The sequence below is a fragment of the Alligator mississippiensis genome, chromosome 3, assembly GCF_030867095.1.
Source record: "Alligator mississippiensis isolate rAllMis1 chromosome 3, rAllMis1, whole genome shotgun sequence".
NCBI classification, from domain to species: Eukaryota; Metazoa; Chordata; order Crocodylia; family Alligatoridae; genus Alligator; species Alligator mississippiensis.
The window spans coordinates 122,450,849-122,468,746 of record NC_081826.1 but is presented as its reverse complement, the minus strand read 5'-3'; the positions used below and the strand labels follow the sequence as shown (position 1 = coordinate 122,468,746).

General features: G+C 40.9%; 1 protein-coding gene across 6 annotated transcripts in view; it reads right to left on the bottom strand.

Moving 5' to 3' along the window:
- CDYL (chromodomain Y like) overlaps positions 1–17,898 on the bottom strand; it is a 163,399-nt gene that overhangs the window by 76,096 nt on the left and 69,405 nt on the right. For 5 of the 6 annotated variants that reach the window (XM_059724357.1, XM_059724355.1, XM_006259459.4 and 2 more), the window contains one exon: positions 9,132–9,798. In XM_059724357.1, the coding sequence (XP_059580340.1) occupies positions 9,132–9,798 (667 nt within the window). Of the gene's footprint in view, positions 1–6,331; positions 6,780–9,131; positions 9,799–17,898 lie in introns of those variants that run through there. The other variant, XM_059724359.1, reaches the window with a different exon arrangement.

Below are 17,898 nucleotides of genomic sequence, written 5' to 3'. Positions count from 1 at the left end.
CAACCACCAGCTTAAACCCTTAACTACTATGGCAAACAAGTTTTTCTACATGGGAAACAGCCAGAAGCAAAAGCAAAGCTGATGGTTACTTGCAGCTGCAGAGCTGTAGGGACAGAGCACACATGGATATTAAAAGCCATTCATATTTTTGCAATGTACCTTTAAATAGTGGAGACTTCTCCTGTATTCTCCAAAACTCTTTGTAAAGTACTTTAATTACAACAACAGGAGAGGCACAGAAGAAAAACCTACCTTCCTATTGCTGCACTATTACCAAATTAGGCTCACTTTTGTATGTTGCTTGTTTGTAAGGAGAACATAAAATTGAAGGAATCTAAGCACCTGCTGAAATTTGCTCTATGCTTCCTAAGCTTTCCCACTATTTATACAGATGTAACAATGTGATCTTTGAAACATTTTCTATTGCAAACTAAAGGCCATTAGTTTTCTGGTGAAAAGCTGATTTTCACTGAAAGCTTTTTAACTGTCAAGAAAAATGTGGATTCTTGGGGTCAGATCCACAGCTAATGCTCATCAATGAAATCAGCTGCATCACACCAGAAGAACAGCAAATTAAAGTCACACCCAGGCTTAGAGTTGGGGGCAGTATCTGATCAACTGGGTTTTGCCACTGACTTCAGTGAGGTTGGGATTATACCCTCTGGACACCATCCATTCATTTCCCTTTCTCTTATGAAAATTTAGAATCTTTTTGCCTACTCCATTTATTTAAAAAACATAATTTATATTAATGTTTTAATCAAGGTCAGATAAAAACAGTAAAGTACCAGCAATGCATATGCCCTCATCTTCTTCAGGGTGTAGTAAAACAGGTCCGTCTTTAAACTTCAACCACCTACCTGCCTTCTCAGGTGCTACCTTCCAGGGATCTTTGTCTTAATCCCTCTTATTAAACATAATTAAGTCCATTGTTAAAGTAACATTTACTGTGGTTCCAAGTCAGCACACCCTTGACAAAGGTCCTCACAATAAAGTCCATTAGTCCTCAAAAAGCAAAGTAAAAATTGTTCACTTTATTGTAGGTAAACTAATTCCTAAATGCACTGGTAGCAAGATTCTCTATTATGTTTGAAAAATTTATGCAATGTAAAACAACAACAATTTTATCTAAAAAGATTTAATTAAAATGAAGGCCTGAACTACTTAATATTTACTGAGGTCTCGCTTAGGTGGAAGCCAAGTTGAGGCCCTTGTGCTGAACAAATATATATAAAAATGGTAGGTGCCCAAAGTATTTATAAGTATTCATGTATCTACTGAAAGAAAAAAGGTTCCAACCAGACCAGAGGCCATGTACATATATTCAGTTTCTATGGGAGAATAACTGGTTTTCCCCAACAGAAACCAAAAGTATGCAGATGGTTCATGCTTTTTCTCCAAGAGCAAAAATGGCTACTCCAGGAAAAAAAAAACTAACCCAATCTACAGCAAGGTAGAAATCGCTCCTGAAGACCAGGAGGAATGGAGCCAGGAAAAAAACTTTCAGAGACCAGGATCTCCCAGTCTGGAGAAGATGCAGGGGAAGGCAGGTGTTCCCAACCCTCCTGTAGACAGGGAGGGAAGGGGAAGACAGCTGCCAGCTTCTCCCCATTTACTTTTCACTCTGGAGTCCTTGGTGTCAAAAGAATGCAGAAAGCTGTGTTACTTCCTCTGCTTGGATTGCTGGGCCCTGGAAGCTGAACTGCTTGCTTCTTTCACCAGAGTCCCTGGAATAAGCAGCAGGCAGGGGCTGCTTTGTTCCACTGCTCCAGCCGCCCCCTCCAGGAACAGGACGACTAGAATATCTCATGCCTTCCCCAGTCTGGCATCATCCTAGTGTCTGGAAGATGCAAGGAGCAGTAGAGGTGGCTGCAGACTGAAAGTCTGTACTGTTCCCTCTCCTGGAATCTTTTCTAGCATTGGACATTTTTCACCACTAAGATTGAACATTTTCCACACCCACACACACTTCCCAAGTGAATGAATCACTAATCAGATAAAACACAATGTGCACTTTGGACTGAAGATGTGACTTTCAACCAAGAAATTCAAAATAATTTTAAAACGTTACAGTTCACAACATAACAATCAGGTAGGGAAGATAAAAGTAGGAAGAGAATAAAGGAACAATTGAATACAACTATGAAAGCAATGAAAGTTGTTTTTTTTTCCCCCAGAGTCTCCTCAGAATGAAAACAAGGTGTAAAAAGCTTTTAGGAGCTATAACGTTTTTGAAAAACTAAGTGAATATATGCATGAATCAACTGTACATACATCCACATGGAATGAGTATATATAGATATGAATTACGGAAACTATATTTAATGACTGAATTCATTATCATCTCAATATAAATTCTAATAAGAAAACCTGAAATAAAACAAAACATTCTAGAAACTATAGTGCAGAATACATTGCTTGTCTTATTAAAGAATGAAACAACATCCCCAACCAGTACATTTCCGGTCACCTCCAAAGCCAACAGGAGTCTTTTCAATGACTTCAAAGGACTTTTCAGTCAGGCATCCAGTGAACAAGAAAGTCTTGAACACTGACTGCCTTCTCAGATTCATCTCTGTGGCTGCAGCTTGGACCAACTGCTTGAGTACAGTATTTATGTAATCTAATATGCATATATTATGTTTTTATAGAGATATTCTCTCATTTTATATTTTTGAAGTATTTTCCTTCAATTAAAGGAGGAAATTGAGCTACGAATAACTTATCTATAACAATATTATACCATCCAGAGTTTGTCTGAACTACATATATGAAATGCTTACAAGATAACTTTGTCATATTTTCTCAAATTTTATTAACCTGTGTGCACACTATTTACTTTTCAAAGCCCAAATACAGATTCTGCTTTAATGCAAGCTATTTAAAGCACTTAAGGTAGTGTAGGTTTTCCTCTACGAACTTTACTACACATAGAACCCATGCTGAAACAGCAACTCAAAATATCAAATTTGGTTACTGAAACAGACATTTAAATTTCATATCACTTAAAAAATCCAACCCATTCTGCATAGCGCGAGACAAAATTAAGAGATACATTTTTTCAAGATGTTGAGCTTTGATGGCTCTGGCATCTCCAGTAACTGGAACAAGTGTAATTTGAATTAACTAAGCATTTCCAAAAGAGGATGTACCCATGGTGCGAATGGTTTTGGAAAAATGTGGCAAAATAAAAACAACCTCGGAAAAGGGAAGCTGGGCCTGGAAGTAAGCGGCAGAAACCTTGACTTCAAACCTCAGACTTTGGGAGGACTTGCAGGTTAAAGCGTAAGTGTAGCTGGGAGATGAGCTGCTTATGGTAGATATGATTTGATCTTGTACGTAAACTCAATCCGGTGCCTAACTATTGGTACAGACATGCCCAGAACATCTGGGGATAATTAAATATTTCATATACATTTAGAGACCATATTAGTTTGAAAGGCTTTTAAAATGATAGCTGGGAACACATTAGGAGACTGCTAGGCTGTTTTGCCTATCTGGAATATAGCATTGCCTCGCTAAAAAATTCCTGCTTTCCCACAAGGCTATGCAAGACTGGTTATTTAATCTGCATGAGAAACCTTTAATATCAGTAGGCCTAAGAAATACTGAAGATTACTTTTGAACTGTCAATTACAGCAAGCGGCTTTTGACTGTTATTGTGTATTTTGACACCACTGATTGAAGGAGGATGATGAAATGTGTATGGAAAAAGAAAAAGTAATTATTTGGAAAAAGCAAAGAATGCACTTTATTGTTGATGTAGCCAATGTTACTTAAGCTCAAAGAAAAGTTATCTAATGACTGATTTTGTGTCTTGGGATTTCATTATAATCATGTCAGTTCCTGCTAAACAGATTCAAGAAATGTTTTTAAAAAAATGACTCTGATCCTTTTTTGACACCTCCCAAAATAATAAAGAATCTGAAAAGGGGAAATTCATATTGACCGGTTTGATTCTTCTTTAGCTAGCTCTTGAATGTGCATATAAAGTCAATGTTATTACCTAATGTAAAATTAACTGAATAATGTCTAAATGTTTTTTTCCCCAGGATGACAGGGATTTTTCTGCATATAGAAGTATTTCTACCTTGTCAAGAACTTTTTCTTATTATTTTTTTTAGAAGCTAAATAAGCTAAACATGTAATGTAGAATTACTGTCGTCACTGGAATAGTGACACAATTTAATAGTTTTTGTATAACACAAATTATGGGGGAAGGGAAGGGCAGTTCTTGATTTTCAAGTCAGCAGCTACATATTTCGTGCTTAAACCAATACATTTAACTACACAGCATCTCTCCAGAAACAGGCTTACCATGATATGTACTTACTTATGCTTTGGTGTAGATAAAGCTTAAATTAATGTATGCTACTTTGACTTCCAATTTTCCCCACAAAACAATAAGTGTATGAATGTTATTAAAGCTAGCATTAAAGACATTTTGTTGCTAATGAAATCTTGCTGGAAATAAGATGGTGGGATCTCTCAAAAGCCATTGGTACTGAAGAATTAAAAAAAACAAACCACTGGACTTTAAAAACCATTTCTGTTGGACACTATTTGAAATATACAGTACTCAACCTTCAGGGGAATGGTAAGCATGTGAAGCCCCTAATGACGTTAATTTTGATTTATGAAAGCTTATGGTCTCTCACTCTAATCTATAAAGATGCATATCTACCATGCCTTCTGACTGACTTCAGATTAACACAGCTAACTACCTCAATCACAAGAAGTAACAGATTTGCACAGCATTAAAAATGACCCTCAAATGTTTCTGCACATGCTTCTCAAGCCAAGGCCAGGAAGAAGCAAACCATACAATCCCTGAATGATTTTAGGTTCATTTTATCCAACTGTATGCAAGAAAACCAGTTTTAATCTGTATTACAAATTAACTTGTACTATTCAGTGACAGGACCAACCCTGAGATTATAGGTCCTAAAAAGCCTAAAAAGCTTGCTATTCGTGAATAGAGGTAGCTAGCTGTGTTAGTCTGAAGTCAGGCAGAAAGCATGGCAGAGTGATACCTTAGATACTAACTAGTTCAGAGAGGCGTGAGCTTTTGTAGGTGACAGCCTACTTTGTTAGATTCTGTGAATGGCATTCATGAAATCTGACAACATAGGCTATCACCTACAAAAGCTTATACCTTTCTGAATTGGTTAGTTTCTAAGGTACCGCACCCTGCCCTGACTTTGGCCCAATAATTTTGCTGTGGGGTTGTTCAAAAAGACTCTGGTTCCCAGGTTTCTGGCTGTGTATGTGGAAAAATGGTCTTACAACAAAGTGCAGATTTGCTGCCTTTACCACAAACTGACGTTCAAAGTCTGCATTTGACAGAATTTTTTAATCTCCATCTTAATGGCTAGAAAAGACCTAAAGCTGAAATTGCGGAAAACTGTTATCTTTCTACATTCTGAAGAGTATTTTTTAACCAACCATTCCTCACAAGTGTCCATCTATGTTACAGGAACAAATCTGGGTTAATTTGCATCTAAAATACTTTCAGCAATCATTAAAACCTTACCTCATAGTGGTGCGGCTGCCATTTTGAAATACTCCAACTGTTAATGCGGGCCTCAAGGGACAAGATAATTGACAGGATCTGTTCAGTCATGTGTATGGCAAATACCAATTACACAACAGGCAGGATGGATAGCTCTAGGGAGCAGCGGAAAACAGAGCAGACCAGCTGGTCTGCTAGCTGCCTGGAAACAAGAGTCTAGTGGAAATTGAAGAAATGTGCTTTATCAATGATTTCCTTGTCTTCACTGCTCTGAGAGTGAACCACAAAACCACACAGGTAAGCATTACCCTTCTGCAATGTGGCCACTGTTATGGGATTGTAGCAGGCCACTGAGGTATCTGAACCCTCCTTAACAGTACCTTTCCATTATGCTCAGCCAGAGGACATGCTTAATCCTATAAACCAAACTCACTGGGGAATGCACTGGAACAAGCACATTTTTAGGAGTGACGGCTGGACATTTGCCCAGGCCTCTCAGCCCTTCTGTGAATTCCAGTCCATCAGTTTTGACCACTTCCAACTCTTTTGCCCAACTCTGGGTCCATTTTGCCAACTTTTGGCCCTCATTTTGTCCCCATCTCTGTTGCCTGTTATTCTTACTCTCACTGCAGAAGATCTCTGGTTGGAAATCTTATTATTTGACTTTCTCCACTATAACGTTCTTTCAGTTCTGCCTTTTTCCTAGCTAAGTAACTCCTCCTGCCTTCCTTGGTGAAACTGGAGGAGACACAGCAATTTTAAATAAAACATTCAATCACCTTGGAGATAAAATTAAGAAAAGACATGACAGAAGATTACCCCATTCTTGAATGGTCTCCCTCCCAGGCTGCCTGTTCTACTGCACTTCTTGCATCTCAATGGCATTTTTTCACGCCCAGTTCACCTCCTCCATTCCTTCAAGCAGACTGTTCAGCATTTCATGAAGTCTTTTCTGATATTTAGCTCAGTCTGTGTCTGCTTTCCTCAGACCTGAGGAAGGGCACATGTCCAACAGCTCTCCCAATTATATAGCTGGCCCAATAAAAGTTATCACAAAAAAATCCTTGTTTCTCAGACATTTCTTGGACCCTCATGGCTACAACACCATTCCAACCCTACTCCTCTGACAAACAGTTTCGGTTTGATGGATTTGTCTTTTCTGACAAAAAGATTGATGAAAGATTCCAGACCAGCTCCAATAATAAGTCTGTTTTAAAACACTGTTGTATCCATCTGTAGGATTTTTGTTGGTCCTATATATTTTCCCCTGTGAAGAGAGATAAAGGAGATAGACGTCATGCACTGCCATGATCATGAGATGGCTTTGTGCTGACATGGTAGTGTATTGGTTTTCTGGCTAGATGTCTTAAAAAGGCTGAACCAGAGGACAGCAGTTGAGGAAATGAGATAAGCAAACTTACAACTAAGCAAATCTGACATGCCCTCTTTCCTCCACAAAAAAAAGAGAGTCCTTGATTTCCTTTCCTCGCAATTCCATTAATTTATCTCCCCATTTATACTTACAGTGCTGTACTGTCCCCCTCATGTGGCCTATGCTATCACTTCTGAGATCTGAATGCTAGACACTTTTGCCATTTGTAGGCAGTGATTTTGCCTTACTGGGATCTTTGTTGATCCTGCTTCTTGCTCTGAAAGCTAGAAGGTGACCACGCTGAAGATAGGACACTGTCCTCTGTCTGCAGATACCAACAATGCACACACTTTAGCCTCACACAGCATCTTTCACAAAGCCCCCAGACATCAGTTCTATACACTGGCATATCCTGAGTTTTTCTCCAGCTCCTATTTGTGTCCTGTGAGGTTTATGTTCCTCCTCTGTCCATGCCCAAGAAAAGATATTCCTGGCACCAATATGTGCATTACCATGGTTACCTAGCTCATCTGCAGTATAATGGCTGATCTGTGACCTGACATTGGAGATCCCAGAGTGGGTTCCTCATTGCCCATCTCCTTCCAACCTCTCTTGCTGTGTCCAGGTTTTCTGAAAATTTTAATAAAATCAAGGCACCAGGCACTGACAGCTGCAGAGACCTCACACATACTTTGTGCCCATATGCTGTGCCTGTAACTACACTTTTTGGTAACCCTAATCTGGATTTCAAACATTTTTGTCTCCTGTCCATATTCTGACTTCCACATTCTGTTTGGAGATGCACTTTTACTCTTTTGAAATTTGAGTCCTAAAAATACAGTCGTAAGAATATGATTGTACACAATGGTATGAACATGTTTATAATTGTGTGGTATGTTTGCCTTGCTAAGAAATCAAAGATCTTCAGGAGCAAAACAGTGAACAGGGAAGATTTGAACAGAGGGCTCAGTTCCAAAAACAGAAGCAGCTTTTTTTGGTAGTACAATTTTGCAAAACTAATTGAGATATTAGAAGAAGTTTGGCCTTATATCTAAATGAAATCTTAAATATAAAATGAGATATACAAACACATATTGATAAAACTATAAAAAGAAAAGGCAAGACTGAATTCAGTTCAGAAAGCAAGCATTTTCATCTGCCCAACTGACTCAAATTTGCATAGGCACAAAACACAAGAATATAATTCTTAAAACATAATTCTCCTGGGTTCATTCCAAATAACAGTTAGGCAAAATAGAATGTAAACCACAGTAAAGAATCCCTATTAAAATCATGTGTCTATTCCCATCATTTATATTCCTAACATTCAAGACAAATTTGAGTCTTTAACCTATTTAGAAAAAATTAAAGCAATTCAAAAGCAATGATATAATCTTTGGGAATGGTACACTGAATGTTAAGTCAAACAGATGCATCTTATGCTGATTCTGAAACCACAAATTGTCAATGGATCTCAGCAAAAAAAGTACAGGCAGTCCTGGACTTACAACGTTTCACACTTACAATGTTTATAAATTGACACCCTGTTTCAGCTTTCTGACATCAGTTTCAACTTTACAACACTTGATCTGACACCAAGCCATGCCAGTGAACAAGTTTGCTGCATCACCCATCTCCCTGTAGAACATCTGTTCAAACTTCCTTGGACACTTTCTTTAAGAAAGCAGACAAGACTCCAGAAAAACCTGCAGCCATGACTCCTGAGAAGACTCCAGCCAAGAACCCTTCAAAAAGTCCAACCAAGAGCCCTTCAAAATGTCCAGCAAAGTCTCCTCAAAGAAGTCCCAAATCAATATGATTGCTAGTTACAATATAAATACATTAATGTAGCTATATTACTCATCTATAATTGATTGAGTACAAAATTCTGGGTTATTTTTGGTGAAAAATAGGGTATCGGGCCTTGGTTCAGGAACCAATCCCCCATTTATAACATTGTTTCCTATGGGCAAATTGGTTTCGACTTAAGACGTGGTTTTCAGGAACCCATTGTGTCATAAATCTGAGGACTGCCTGTAAAAGCTGGAAAAGTTCTAAAAGACTTTTTCAGTCATAGCTATTTAAAAATAAAGGAGTTGTGAAAATCTTTAGATTTGGTTTAATACGGGTAAAACAGGTCTGCTGAATGAATAATTGTTTGCACGTGAATTAAAAAAAAGAAAAAAAAAAAGAGAGCGAGCCCAATTTAACAGATAATCTATATAGACAGTTAACTTCTAAACTTACCTTTTCCATTTATTGTTAATGCTGATGCAATTGTGGCTGTTACTGGCACTGGTAGCTGTGGCACTAATGGATGTATCCTTGGCCGGCTCCCCATCCTAGCACGCTCTGCACCAGGTCCTAATAAAGCTCCCACTGGTTTTTCTGCTGCTACTTCTGGTGCTACAGAGTCTTCTTGATCCTGTTCTATCTGGTCCAATTTATCAGGGCTGTCATTCTGAAAGCCATCAACTGCTGTCCTGCTTTTAATGGGACTTTTGGGCACAAGGATTTTGATACCTGATTTTGCAAGGTCCATATTTTTCCTGCCAGAAAGAGATGGTGAATTGTTTTTCCGAAACTTCTGTGTGGCAGTGAACAATTGATTATTTTTTGACTCATGGTCTTTACCAATCACTAAAGATTTAGGAGATGTCTTTGAAAAAGAACTATTGGTAGACCTAGATATTTGTTTTCTGGCATTATTAGGAGAGGTCCTATTTGTCCGGGTTAATGTACTTTCCTTTTGCTTTTCGTTGTGGCGTCTATTAAATTCATGTATATATTCCTCACAATTTACAAGGTGCTGTTCTGGTTCCCAGGTGTCATCTTCGCTGTCGTATCCTTTCCATCGTACTAAATATTCCGTTTTTCCCTTCTTGTTTTTTCTCTTGTCAACAATTTTCTCTACCTGTTGAAAGGAAAATAAAAAGTTACGCATGGCTGGGTATGTAAAGAGCAAAAAACATACAGAAAACAACTACACAGGAAACACTTTTATAGGAAAGTAAATTAAAAAGACTGTTACAATTCAACAGTGTGGTTGTGCTCTTACATTTATGACCAGTAATACAGTTTACTACATTTCATAACACTACTTCCAAATGATCACGGAATACCAAAAATATCCTCCAACAAATATTTTGAGAATATAATCTCATTCTAATGCACCTCAGTTGACAATATGGGCAAAATCCCAGGTCCAGCGAAATTTTGATACTAACTTGAATGATTTTAATCCTTCAAATGAATAAATAATATGTACATGCTATACACCTTGCAGATTTTTTTATATTATTTGGAGATCAAACATATGGCCCATGGAGCTGTATCATCTGGCATGAGAGGCTCCCAGAGAGGCCATGAATTTTTAGGGTGGGATGCATTCTGATCCAGCCAATGAGGAGAGCCCCAGTCATATTCTGGCCTGTGGGGCCAGGTGAGTTTGACATCCTTGGTTCAAGTATTTATTTAGCATGGAACAGGTGAATTTTTGGCTTGTGATGAACTATTCCTAAATTTACCAAGGGTAATATTGTGGTGAGGAGTCTATATGAAAGCAGTACATGGGAAGCAAGGTTGGGTTGCACAGTGGTCCACTCCTAGAGCAGAGGAAGGAGACCAGGAGGGGTGGAGTCAGTTGGGGGGGGGGTGGAGAGAGGGGAAACTGAGGAGGGCAGGGGAAGGTGCTTTATTATACTTTCTTAGTTTAATATTTTATTCTGTTTTTGTCTTGTACTGTAAGCCACCCTGTATGTCATCTTTTTTTATGTCATCTTTTTGAAAAGAGCAGCATATAAATCTAATAAATTAATTAGCAAACAAACTCAGAAACACAGCTGTGCTTTTAGTGAAGGTAAAGAACTGCAAATTAGGAGGGCTGGGCCTGATCCTGGTCGGAGCCAAATTTTTTGTGTATTCTTGAGCACATCACTGTGCTCGTTATCTGCAAAACTGGGAATTTAGGGATCTTATTTTTAGAGGAAGTGCAAGAACTGCTCAAAGATCATCAGCCTCTTCGTTCCACTTACTCCTGAACTTCAGATGATCCCCACTAATGTTCCCCACCACCCCATTTCAACCTTGAAGCTGCTGGTGCTCTCCTCCCCCTTTCCATATTCTTCCCATTCTAGAAAGTCTCATCCTTTACACCTCCAGCTCCTAAACCTGATGCTATGGCTATCATAAGCAAGGCGATGCCATGCAGCAAACAGCAGCATTTATCTAGAGGTCTGCCAATTGCCTAATGCACGGCAGGGCTGTTAAGCACAGTGTAAAAGGACAGAAGGCATAGTATAAGAGTGAGTATTATGAGTGAAATTGTACTTCCAGAATCAACACATCTGGTTAAAAGGCATCTCCAAGTTCTGAAATCATATATTTAAAATGGCATGTTACTATAGCATATTTGGACTGCGAATGCTTTTTAATCATTAAAATACGTTTCATTTGAATTACATTAATATTTTAGCTGCATCAGCTGTAAATATGCATGTACCAAATCTCTGTGGTAGAGCCCAGGAAGTCTGCTTTAGTATCCAATCATTAGGATTCTATGTAACTACATAAATTTAAAGCTAGGAGAACCTTTTTATCAGAGCCCCCTTTACAAATATTGCTTTATCATTCAAGAACAGTCCTATTATTTCAAAACATGTACACAAGTTATGCAAAAAAAAAATTTTTTTAAATCAGTTGCCAAAATATTTAACTGGTGTCATTGTCCAAGAATAATTGAAATTTTTAAAAGATATTATGTCCAATTAGATTACTGTTTATATACTTATTGGACTGATGAAAAATAGGTATATATAACAGATGAAACAAAGCTACTTGCATTTCCAAAAAATATCATGTGAAAAACATCTTAATAAAAATGCTGATTCAAAGTAAATAAAAGTTTACCACAGAGATGCAAAAAAGAATAAATCAACAAAAACTTAAGACTAGACTGTAAAGCACTTGTCAGTTTAAAAGAAAAATGTTAAATTGAACCCTAGAAAAGAAAAGGAGAGCCAAATATTAAGGAGATGTTCTTTTAAAGAACTAAGGTAATTTTCCTCCTGCAATAGGAAGGCATCTCATAGAATAAAGACCAACCCACAAACAATAAACAGAAAAATCAAATGATCTGTAGAATAGGCATGATAAAAGTATATAGATAACTTCACCATATTTAACTATATGCTTCAACACTATATATTTGTTACAAAAAGACCCAATCTGCTTTAATGTTACCCTGTGTGGACAAAGACCATCTTCCTCTTCACATAATAAAGATGCTTAGTTCGCCCTGGCCACAAGTGCAACTGCACAGTCGTTACTGTGCAGTTGCACTGACAGACGGCTTTTCTGTGGTGATGACTGCGCAATAGCCCGAGACTAATGTGCAGTAGCGCTGTGTCACACTTTCTGCCACACGAAGTCTGCACAGTCAGTGTCTCATGTTGAAGTGGCCCGAGGGTGTACCTTATTTCTCTAGATTTACACCACAAACTTAGTAATTATTACTGTGGGATAAATTGCAGAAATGTGATAAATTGCATTATTTGTGCACTTTCTGGATCACCTCAATTTCATTCTATTAATCCGATTCTCTTAGGACCACTCTGAAAATTGCAAACATCTCAGCAACTTTAAGATGGCTGCCATTTTCTTTTAAACTATAGCCACAAAATATTTTTCCTCTCCCCTAAAATGTAGAAAATTCTTATGCTACCTCAATTCATACTAAACAGTGAAACAAGGATCATTTATCCTTACCTACTGGCATGTTTAAGGTCCAGTACTTTGTTCAAAAATCTGGATCAGAAACTGGTATCGTCTCTTAAAAATCCTTCCCTTTTCAACAGTACAAGGAAGGAGCCTGGAACCTACAACATGCAAAGCCAGGCTTGCAGATGTGGGACTTCGGTGGCAGGGAGAAAAGACAGCTGGGTCCTACAGCCTGCCTCTCTCTCACCTAAGGTAAGTGATTCTGGCCCACAGCCTATAAAGGTTGTTGAGCATTGGTATAAGGCATTTGTTTCCATTCTTAATATTATACATTAACAATAACATTATGACATGCAATATAAGAAATACAGCTCTAGCCAAGATATCTTAAGTGACCAATTTAAAGTCCCGAGAAATAAACAATAAAGTTAAAATAATAAAAAATACACAAGAAAAAACAGTGATGAATGAAATGGAATATGGGAAGATACAGACCCTTGTTGCGCTATGAAAGGACCCACGAACTTCAACAAAGAATCAGATGGCCTTATTGACAAAAATATCCCTGCCTCAAATAGCCTGATATGGGCTCAGATTGGACATAAGAGGTAGATGAAACAGAGAGAAGAATGTATGGGTGGATGGGGAGGAAGTAGTAACAAAAACAGCAGCCAGGTCTGCCTGGGTGGAAGGGAGGGACGGCAGCCCCTGACAGATTTTTCCAGCCTGAAAGGGACTGCCCACCCCCAGTTCCCCAGCAAACCCCAGATGGGGTCTGGTGCAGGGAGGGAGTTTAAATCCTCTTCCCCAGCTCAGTGCACTACCCTGGGCCAGGACATGACCATGCCCCCTGATCTCCACTCAAGCAGGAAGCGGAGTGCAGGGGTGGTGGGGACAACAGCTTGGGAGGGACTGCCCCCTCACAGCAAACCCCAGCTGATAGCCTGACAGCTCCGGGGGAAGAGCCAGGTCTACCTGATGCTTTGGGACCCGGGCTGGGGTCTCATGTGGGCCAGAGTGGGGGATTTAAAGTGCCCTCCCCTTCACCTCAGCATGCTAGCCCCTCCACTCGAGCAGGGAAGGGGGCAATCCCTTGGAGCTTCAGTCCCTTCTCTTAGGGAGTGGTTGGCAGGCTGGGAGGCATGCTTTAGTGCCCCCCAGCTTCTGGCCTGAGCCACTGCAGGCATGTAGCTGCATTTCCTGAATCAAAACTGAATGTCTATCTACTTGCTTCTCAATTTAATCTCTGTAGCACAAACTAACCTGCAAACACTGAACTGATTCAGCCTTGGTCTTTTTGATTGTCTGTACTTAGCCCAAAAGTCTAGGACAGGCTATATTTCCCGAGACATCTATAAATACAGTTAGACCACAATGTACATACTTTAACATTTAAATTAACAGAAAGGCCCCTAGAGATTACAGTAAACATATAGTGTACTTTGATAAAATATCCCAACATGGAATGGACACGCTAAACTAAGTCATCATAAGCATGTAGCTAAGAATGTAATAGGTGATAAAACAGAATATTCAAGATTAACTGAAAAACTCATGATTCAGTTTTCCAATCCAACTACGATCCCAGTTTAAAAGTTGCCTCTGCTTTTAGCTTAGACTAAATTAATATAGAAAACAACGCTGGAAGACCTATTGGGTTTCACAATCTCTTTCTCGTTATTAAAATGCCTTGGTTCCTGTCACAGAAACCCCCCCGGTTAAAGTAAAGAGGAACAAGGAACTTATTCCAGAATAAGTGTGCATGCATGGATTAATAAGGAACCATTACCATGTGGGTAATTAACAAAAAGTCATGCCATAAAAGTGCATCTGACCAGCTGACTGCGCCTCCACACTACATATTAAATCCATACGAGAAACCAGTGTTAAACTTCTAATAGTGATATGCAGACCTGAACGCAGTACAATGCACTTTACATTCAGGAAATGCAGTAACTGCTTACAAACCAGTGAACAGCTGCAACCAGTAAACTTACTGAACTGAAACTAAAGCAAGGAAATGTAGGTGGGCACAGCACTCACTCACACTGGAACTTCATCAGGATGTCAGCAAAATGAGACCCTACTTCTGTAAAAGTTGCCCCAATCTATTTAAATGAACAGAAGTAATCAGGACTTTATCAGAAAAGACAGCATCTTTTTTGCATATTGCTTTACACCATGCTGGGCCCCTGGTTCAGTACTGGCTCTGAGAGAAGAGTCCTACAAACAATCACAATCGCTACTCCATGCAAGAAACTAGTGTTTCTCAGAGGTCACCATGCAAGTACTGAACTGGTTCAGTTCCACCTGTGATATCTGGTGAAATCACAGCTTGACAGATACATACACAACATTCATATTTTAAAAAGCAAAGACAAAAACAAACCAAACTTACCCTTGCTTCTCAAGGTACTTTGCCATGAATATTGGCAGGTGGCATGAGCAGATAAAAAAAAGTGAAGAAAAAAAACAAACCCTTGTTACAATATATTTTAACGTACTCAAAAACTACTTTAAAAACATTACCTTCAAAGCTTTCAAATTGGAATCACTACTAGTGAAAGCTAGTTTAGAATGCAACAAGTGTACTTCCTACTGGTTCATCTTCATTATATAAGATGGGTCTAGGCTAGAAGAGGTGAATTTAAATTACTCCACTTGAGCTAATCTACCCTCAGTAAAACTAGGCATGTCTACAAGTGCATTAATGAGCTGTAATTACGGTGCATTAAGTTAGTACCTATAATAAGAGGTATTAACTTAATGTTCTGTAATTGGTGTTACTGTGCAGTAGCATCGCGGTGTGCATGCTTTTTTTTGGTGATATTAATGCGTGGTAGACTAATTCTACTGTGAAGTGGTGCATCGTGGTGCTCTGGCAAGGTGCCAGAGGATTGGATAAGGGCCAATGTGGTCCCCATTGTCAAAAAAGAGAGGAAGGAGGACCCAGGAAACCATAGGCCCATTAGTCTTACCTTGGTCCTGGGGAAGTTCTTTGAGAAAATTATCCAAAAACCATCAAAACACGAAATTATCCAAAACCACAAGGGACCAGCAGGGGAGATTATGCTTAGGGGCAACCAACAAGAGTTCATTAGAGGCAGGTCCTGTCAGACCAACCTGGTGGCTTTCTAAAACCAGGTCACAAAATCCTTGGATGCAGGTGTCACGGTGGATGTGGTCTTTCTGGATTTTAGGAAGGCCTTTGACCTGTCTCTCACTCCATTCTCATCAAAAAATTAGGCAACTGTGGCATCAGTGCCTATACAGTCAGATGGATTGCAAATTGGCTGGAGGGCTGCATCCAGAGAATGGTGGTGGACGGGTAGTTTTCGACCTGGAGAGATGCGGGCAGTGGGGTTCCCCAGGGCTCGGTCCTCGGGCCCGCACTGTTCAACATCTTCATCAGCAACTTGGATAAGGGGGTGAAAAGCACCTTGTTCAAGTTTGCGGATGACACTAAGATGCGGGGAGAAATGGGCACGTTTGAAGGGAGGGACAGGCTACAACTGGATCTGGACAGGTTACAAGGGTGGGCGGATGAGAATAGGATGGGTTTCAACACTGACAAGTGCAAGGTACTGCACCTGGGGAGGAAGAACCAGCAGCATACCTACAGGCTGGGGAACTCCCTTCTAATCAGCAAAGAGGCAGAAAAGGACCTTGGAGTCATCGATTCCAAGATGAACGTGGGCCACCAATGTGAGGACGCAGTCAGTAGGGCCAACTGCACCTTGTCATGTATCCACAGATGCATCACAAGCAGGTCCAAGGAGGTGATCCTCCCCCCTTTTGTGACATTGGTCAGGCCGCAGTTGTCTGCATCCAGTTCTGGGTGCTGCACTTCAGGAGGGATGTGGACAGCACTGAGAGGGTCCAAAGGAGGGCCACTCGCATGATCAGGGGCAGCAGGACAGGCCCTATGAGGGAAGACTAAAGGACCTGAACCTGTTCAGCCTTCACAAGGGAAGGCTGAGAGGGGATCTGGTGGCCGTCTATAAACTTACCAAGGGGCACCAGCGGGGAATGGGAGAGACCCTGTTCCCCCCCGAGCACTACCAGGAGTAACTAGAAATAACAGCCATAAGTTGATAGAGTAGGTTCAGGCTGGACATCAGCACAGGCCGGACATCAGCACTACTTCACAGTCAGAGCAGCTAAGATCTGGAACCAACTTCCAAGAGAAGTGGTGCTTGCTCCTACCCTGGGGGGTCTTCAAAATGAGGCTAGACAATCACCTAGCCAGGGTCACTTGACCCCAGCATTCTTTCCTGACCATTGCAGGGGGTTGGACTTGATGATCTGCTCAGGTCCCTTCTGACCCTACCAACTATTTAACTATTAGCATGGGTTTTGACTGCTACACTAATGTACAGTAGAATTAGTGTACAGCACATTTAACATCTCATGTAGACATGCCCACAGTATTGCCAAGTCCACTTATTATAAGTAGAATTAGGCTTTTTTTTTTTAAAACATCACTTTAAATTTTTAGAGTTGCAGGTTGTGGTTTTTTGGCCTTATTTTATTTGCAGGTTGCTTATTTGGGGCTTTTTTGTAATACAGCAGTTCCCAAACTGTGGGTCGTGGTTGCAGAAACACAATGGCGTTGCGTAAGGGCCCAGCCCGGCCAGCATGCAGCTTCCGGGCGGGGCTGCTGCTGCTGCCACCCCAGGGATCTGTGTGCCTTCCCCAGTGTCTGGCTTCTTCTGGGCAACAGGTAGGTAGAGAGTGGGTGGGGGGTGCACCTGGGCAGGAGTGTGGAGCCTGCACCCAGGGCAATGGCAGGAGCACGGAGCTCAGTGGGGGCAGTGTGTGGGTGTGAAGGAGGGTGGGGGGAGTGGGGACCCCTCACACACTCCCCCCCGCAGCACGCAGCCCCTGCTGCCAGCAGCGGCAGCCCTCGGGGCACTTGTGGCCCGCACAGGCTCAGGTGCATGGCTCCAGCCAGCACTGCACAGTGGGAGTTAGGAGCAGAGCCAGCCATCTCTCATGCCCAGCCTCACACAGCACATGTGCAGCTCTGCGTTACCAGGGAAAGCCAGCCGGCCGCCTTCCCAGTCCCATGCCGTGCAAGTTCCGGGAAGCAGGGGGTGGGAAAAGCAGTTGGCTCCAGCCTGCACCGCTTCCCCCACAGTAGCGCAGTCCTGCACGTGGGCTACGTGGAGCCCGGTGCAAGAGGTGGCTGGCGGGGCTGCACTCTTTGCCACCACAATGCAGCGCTGGCTGGAACCATGCATTGCAGGGTGCCAGCACCCGTGCAGGCCACAAGTGCACTAAGGGCTGCACACCA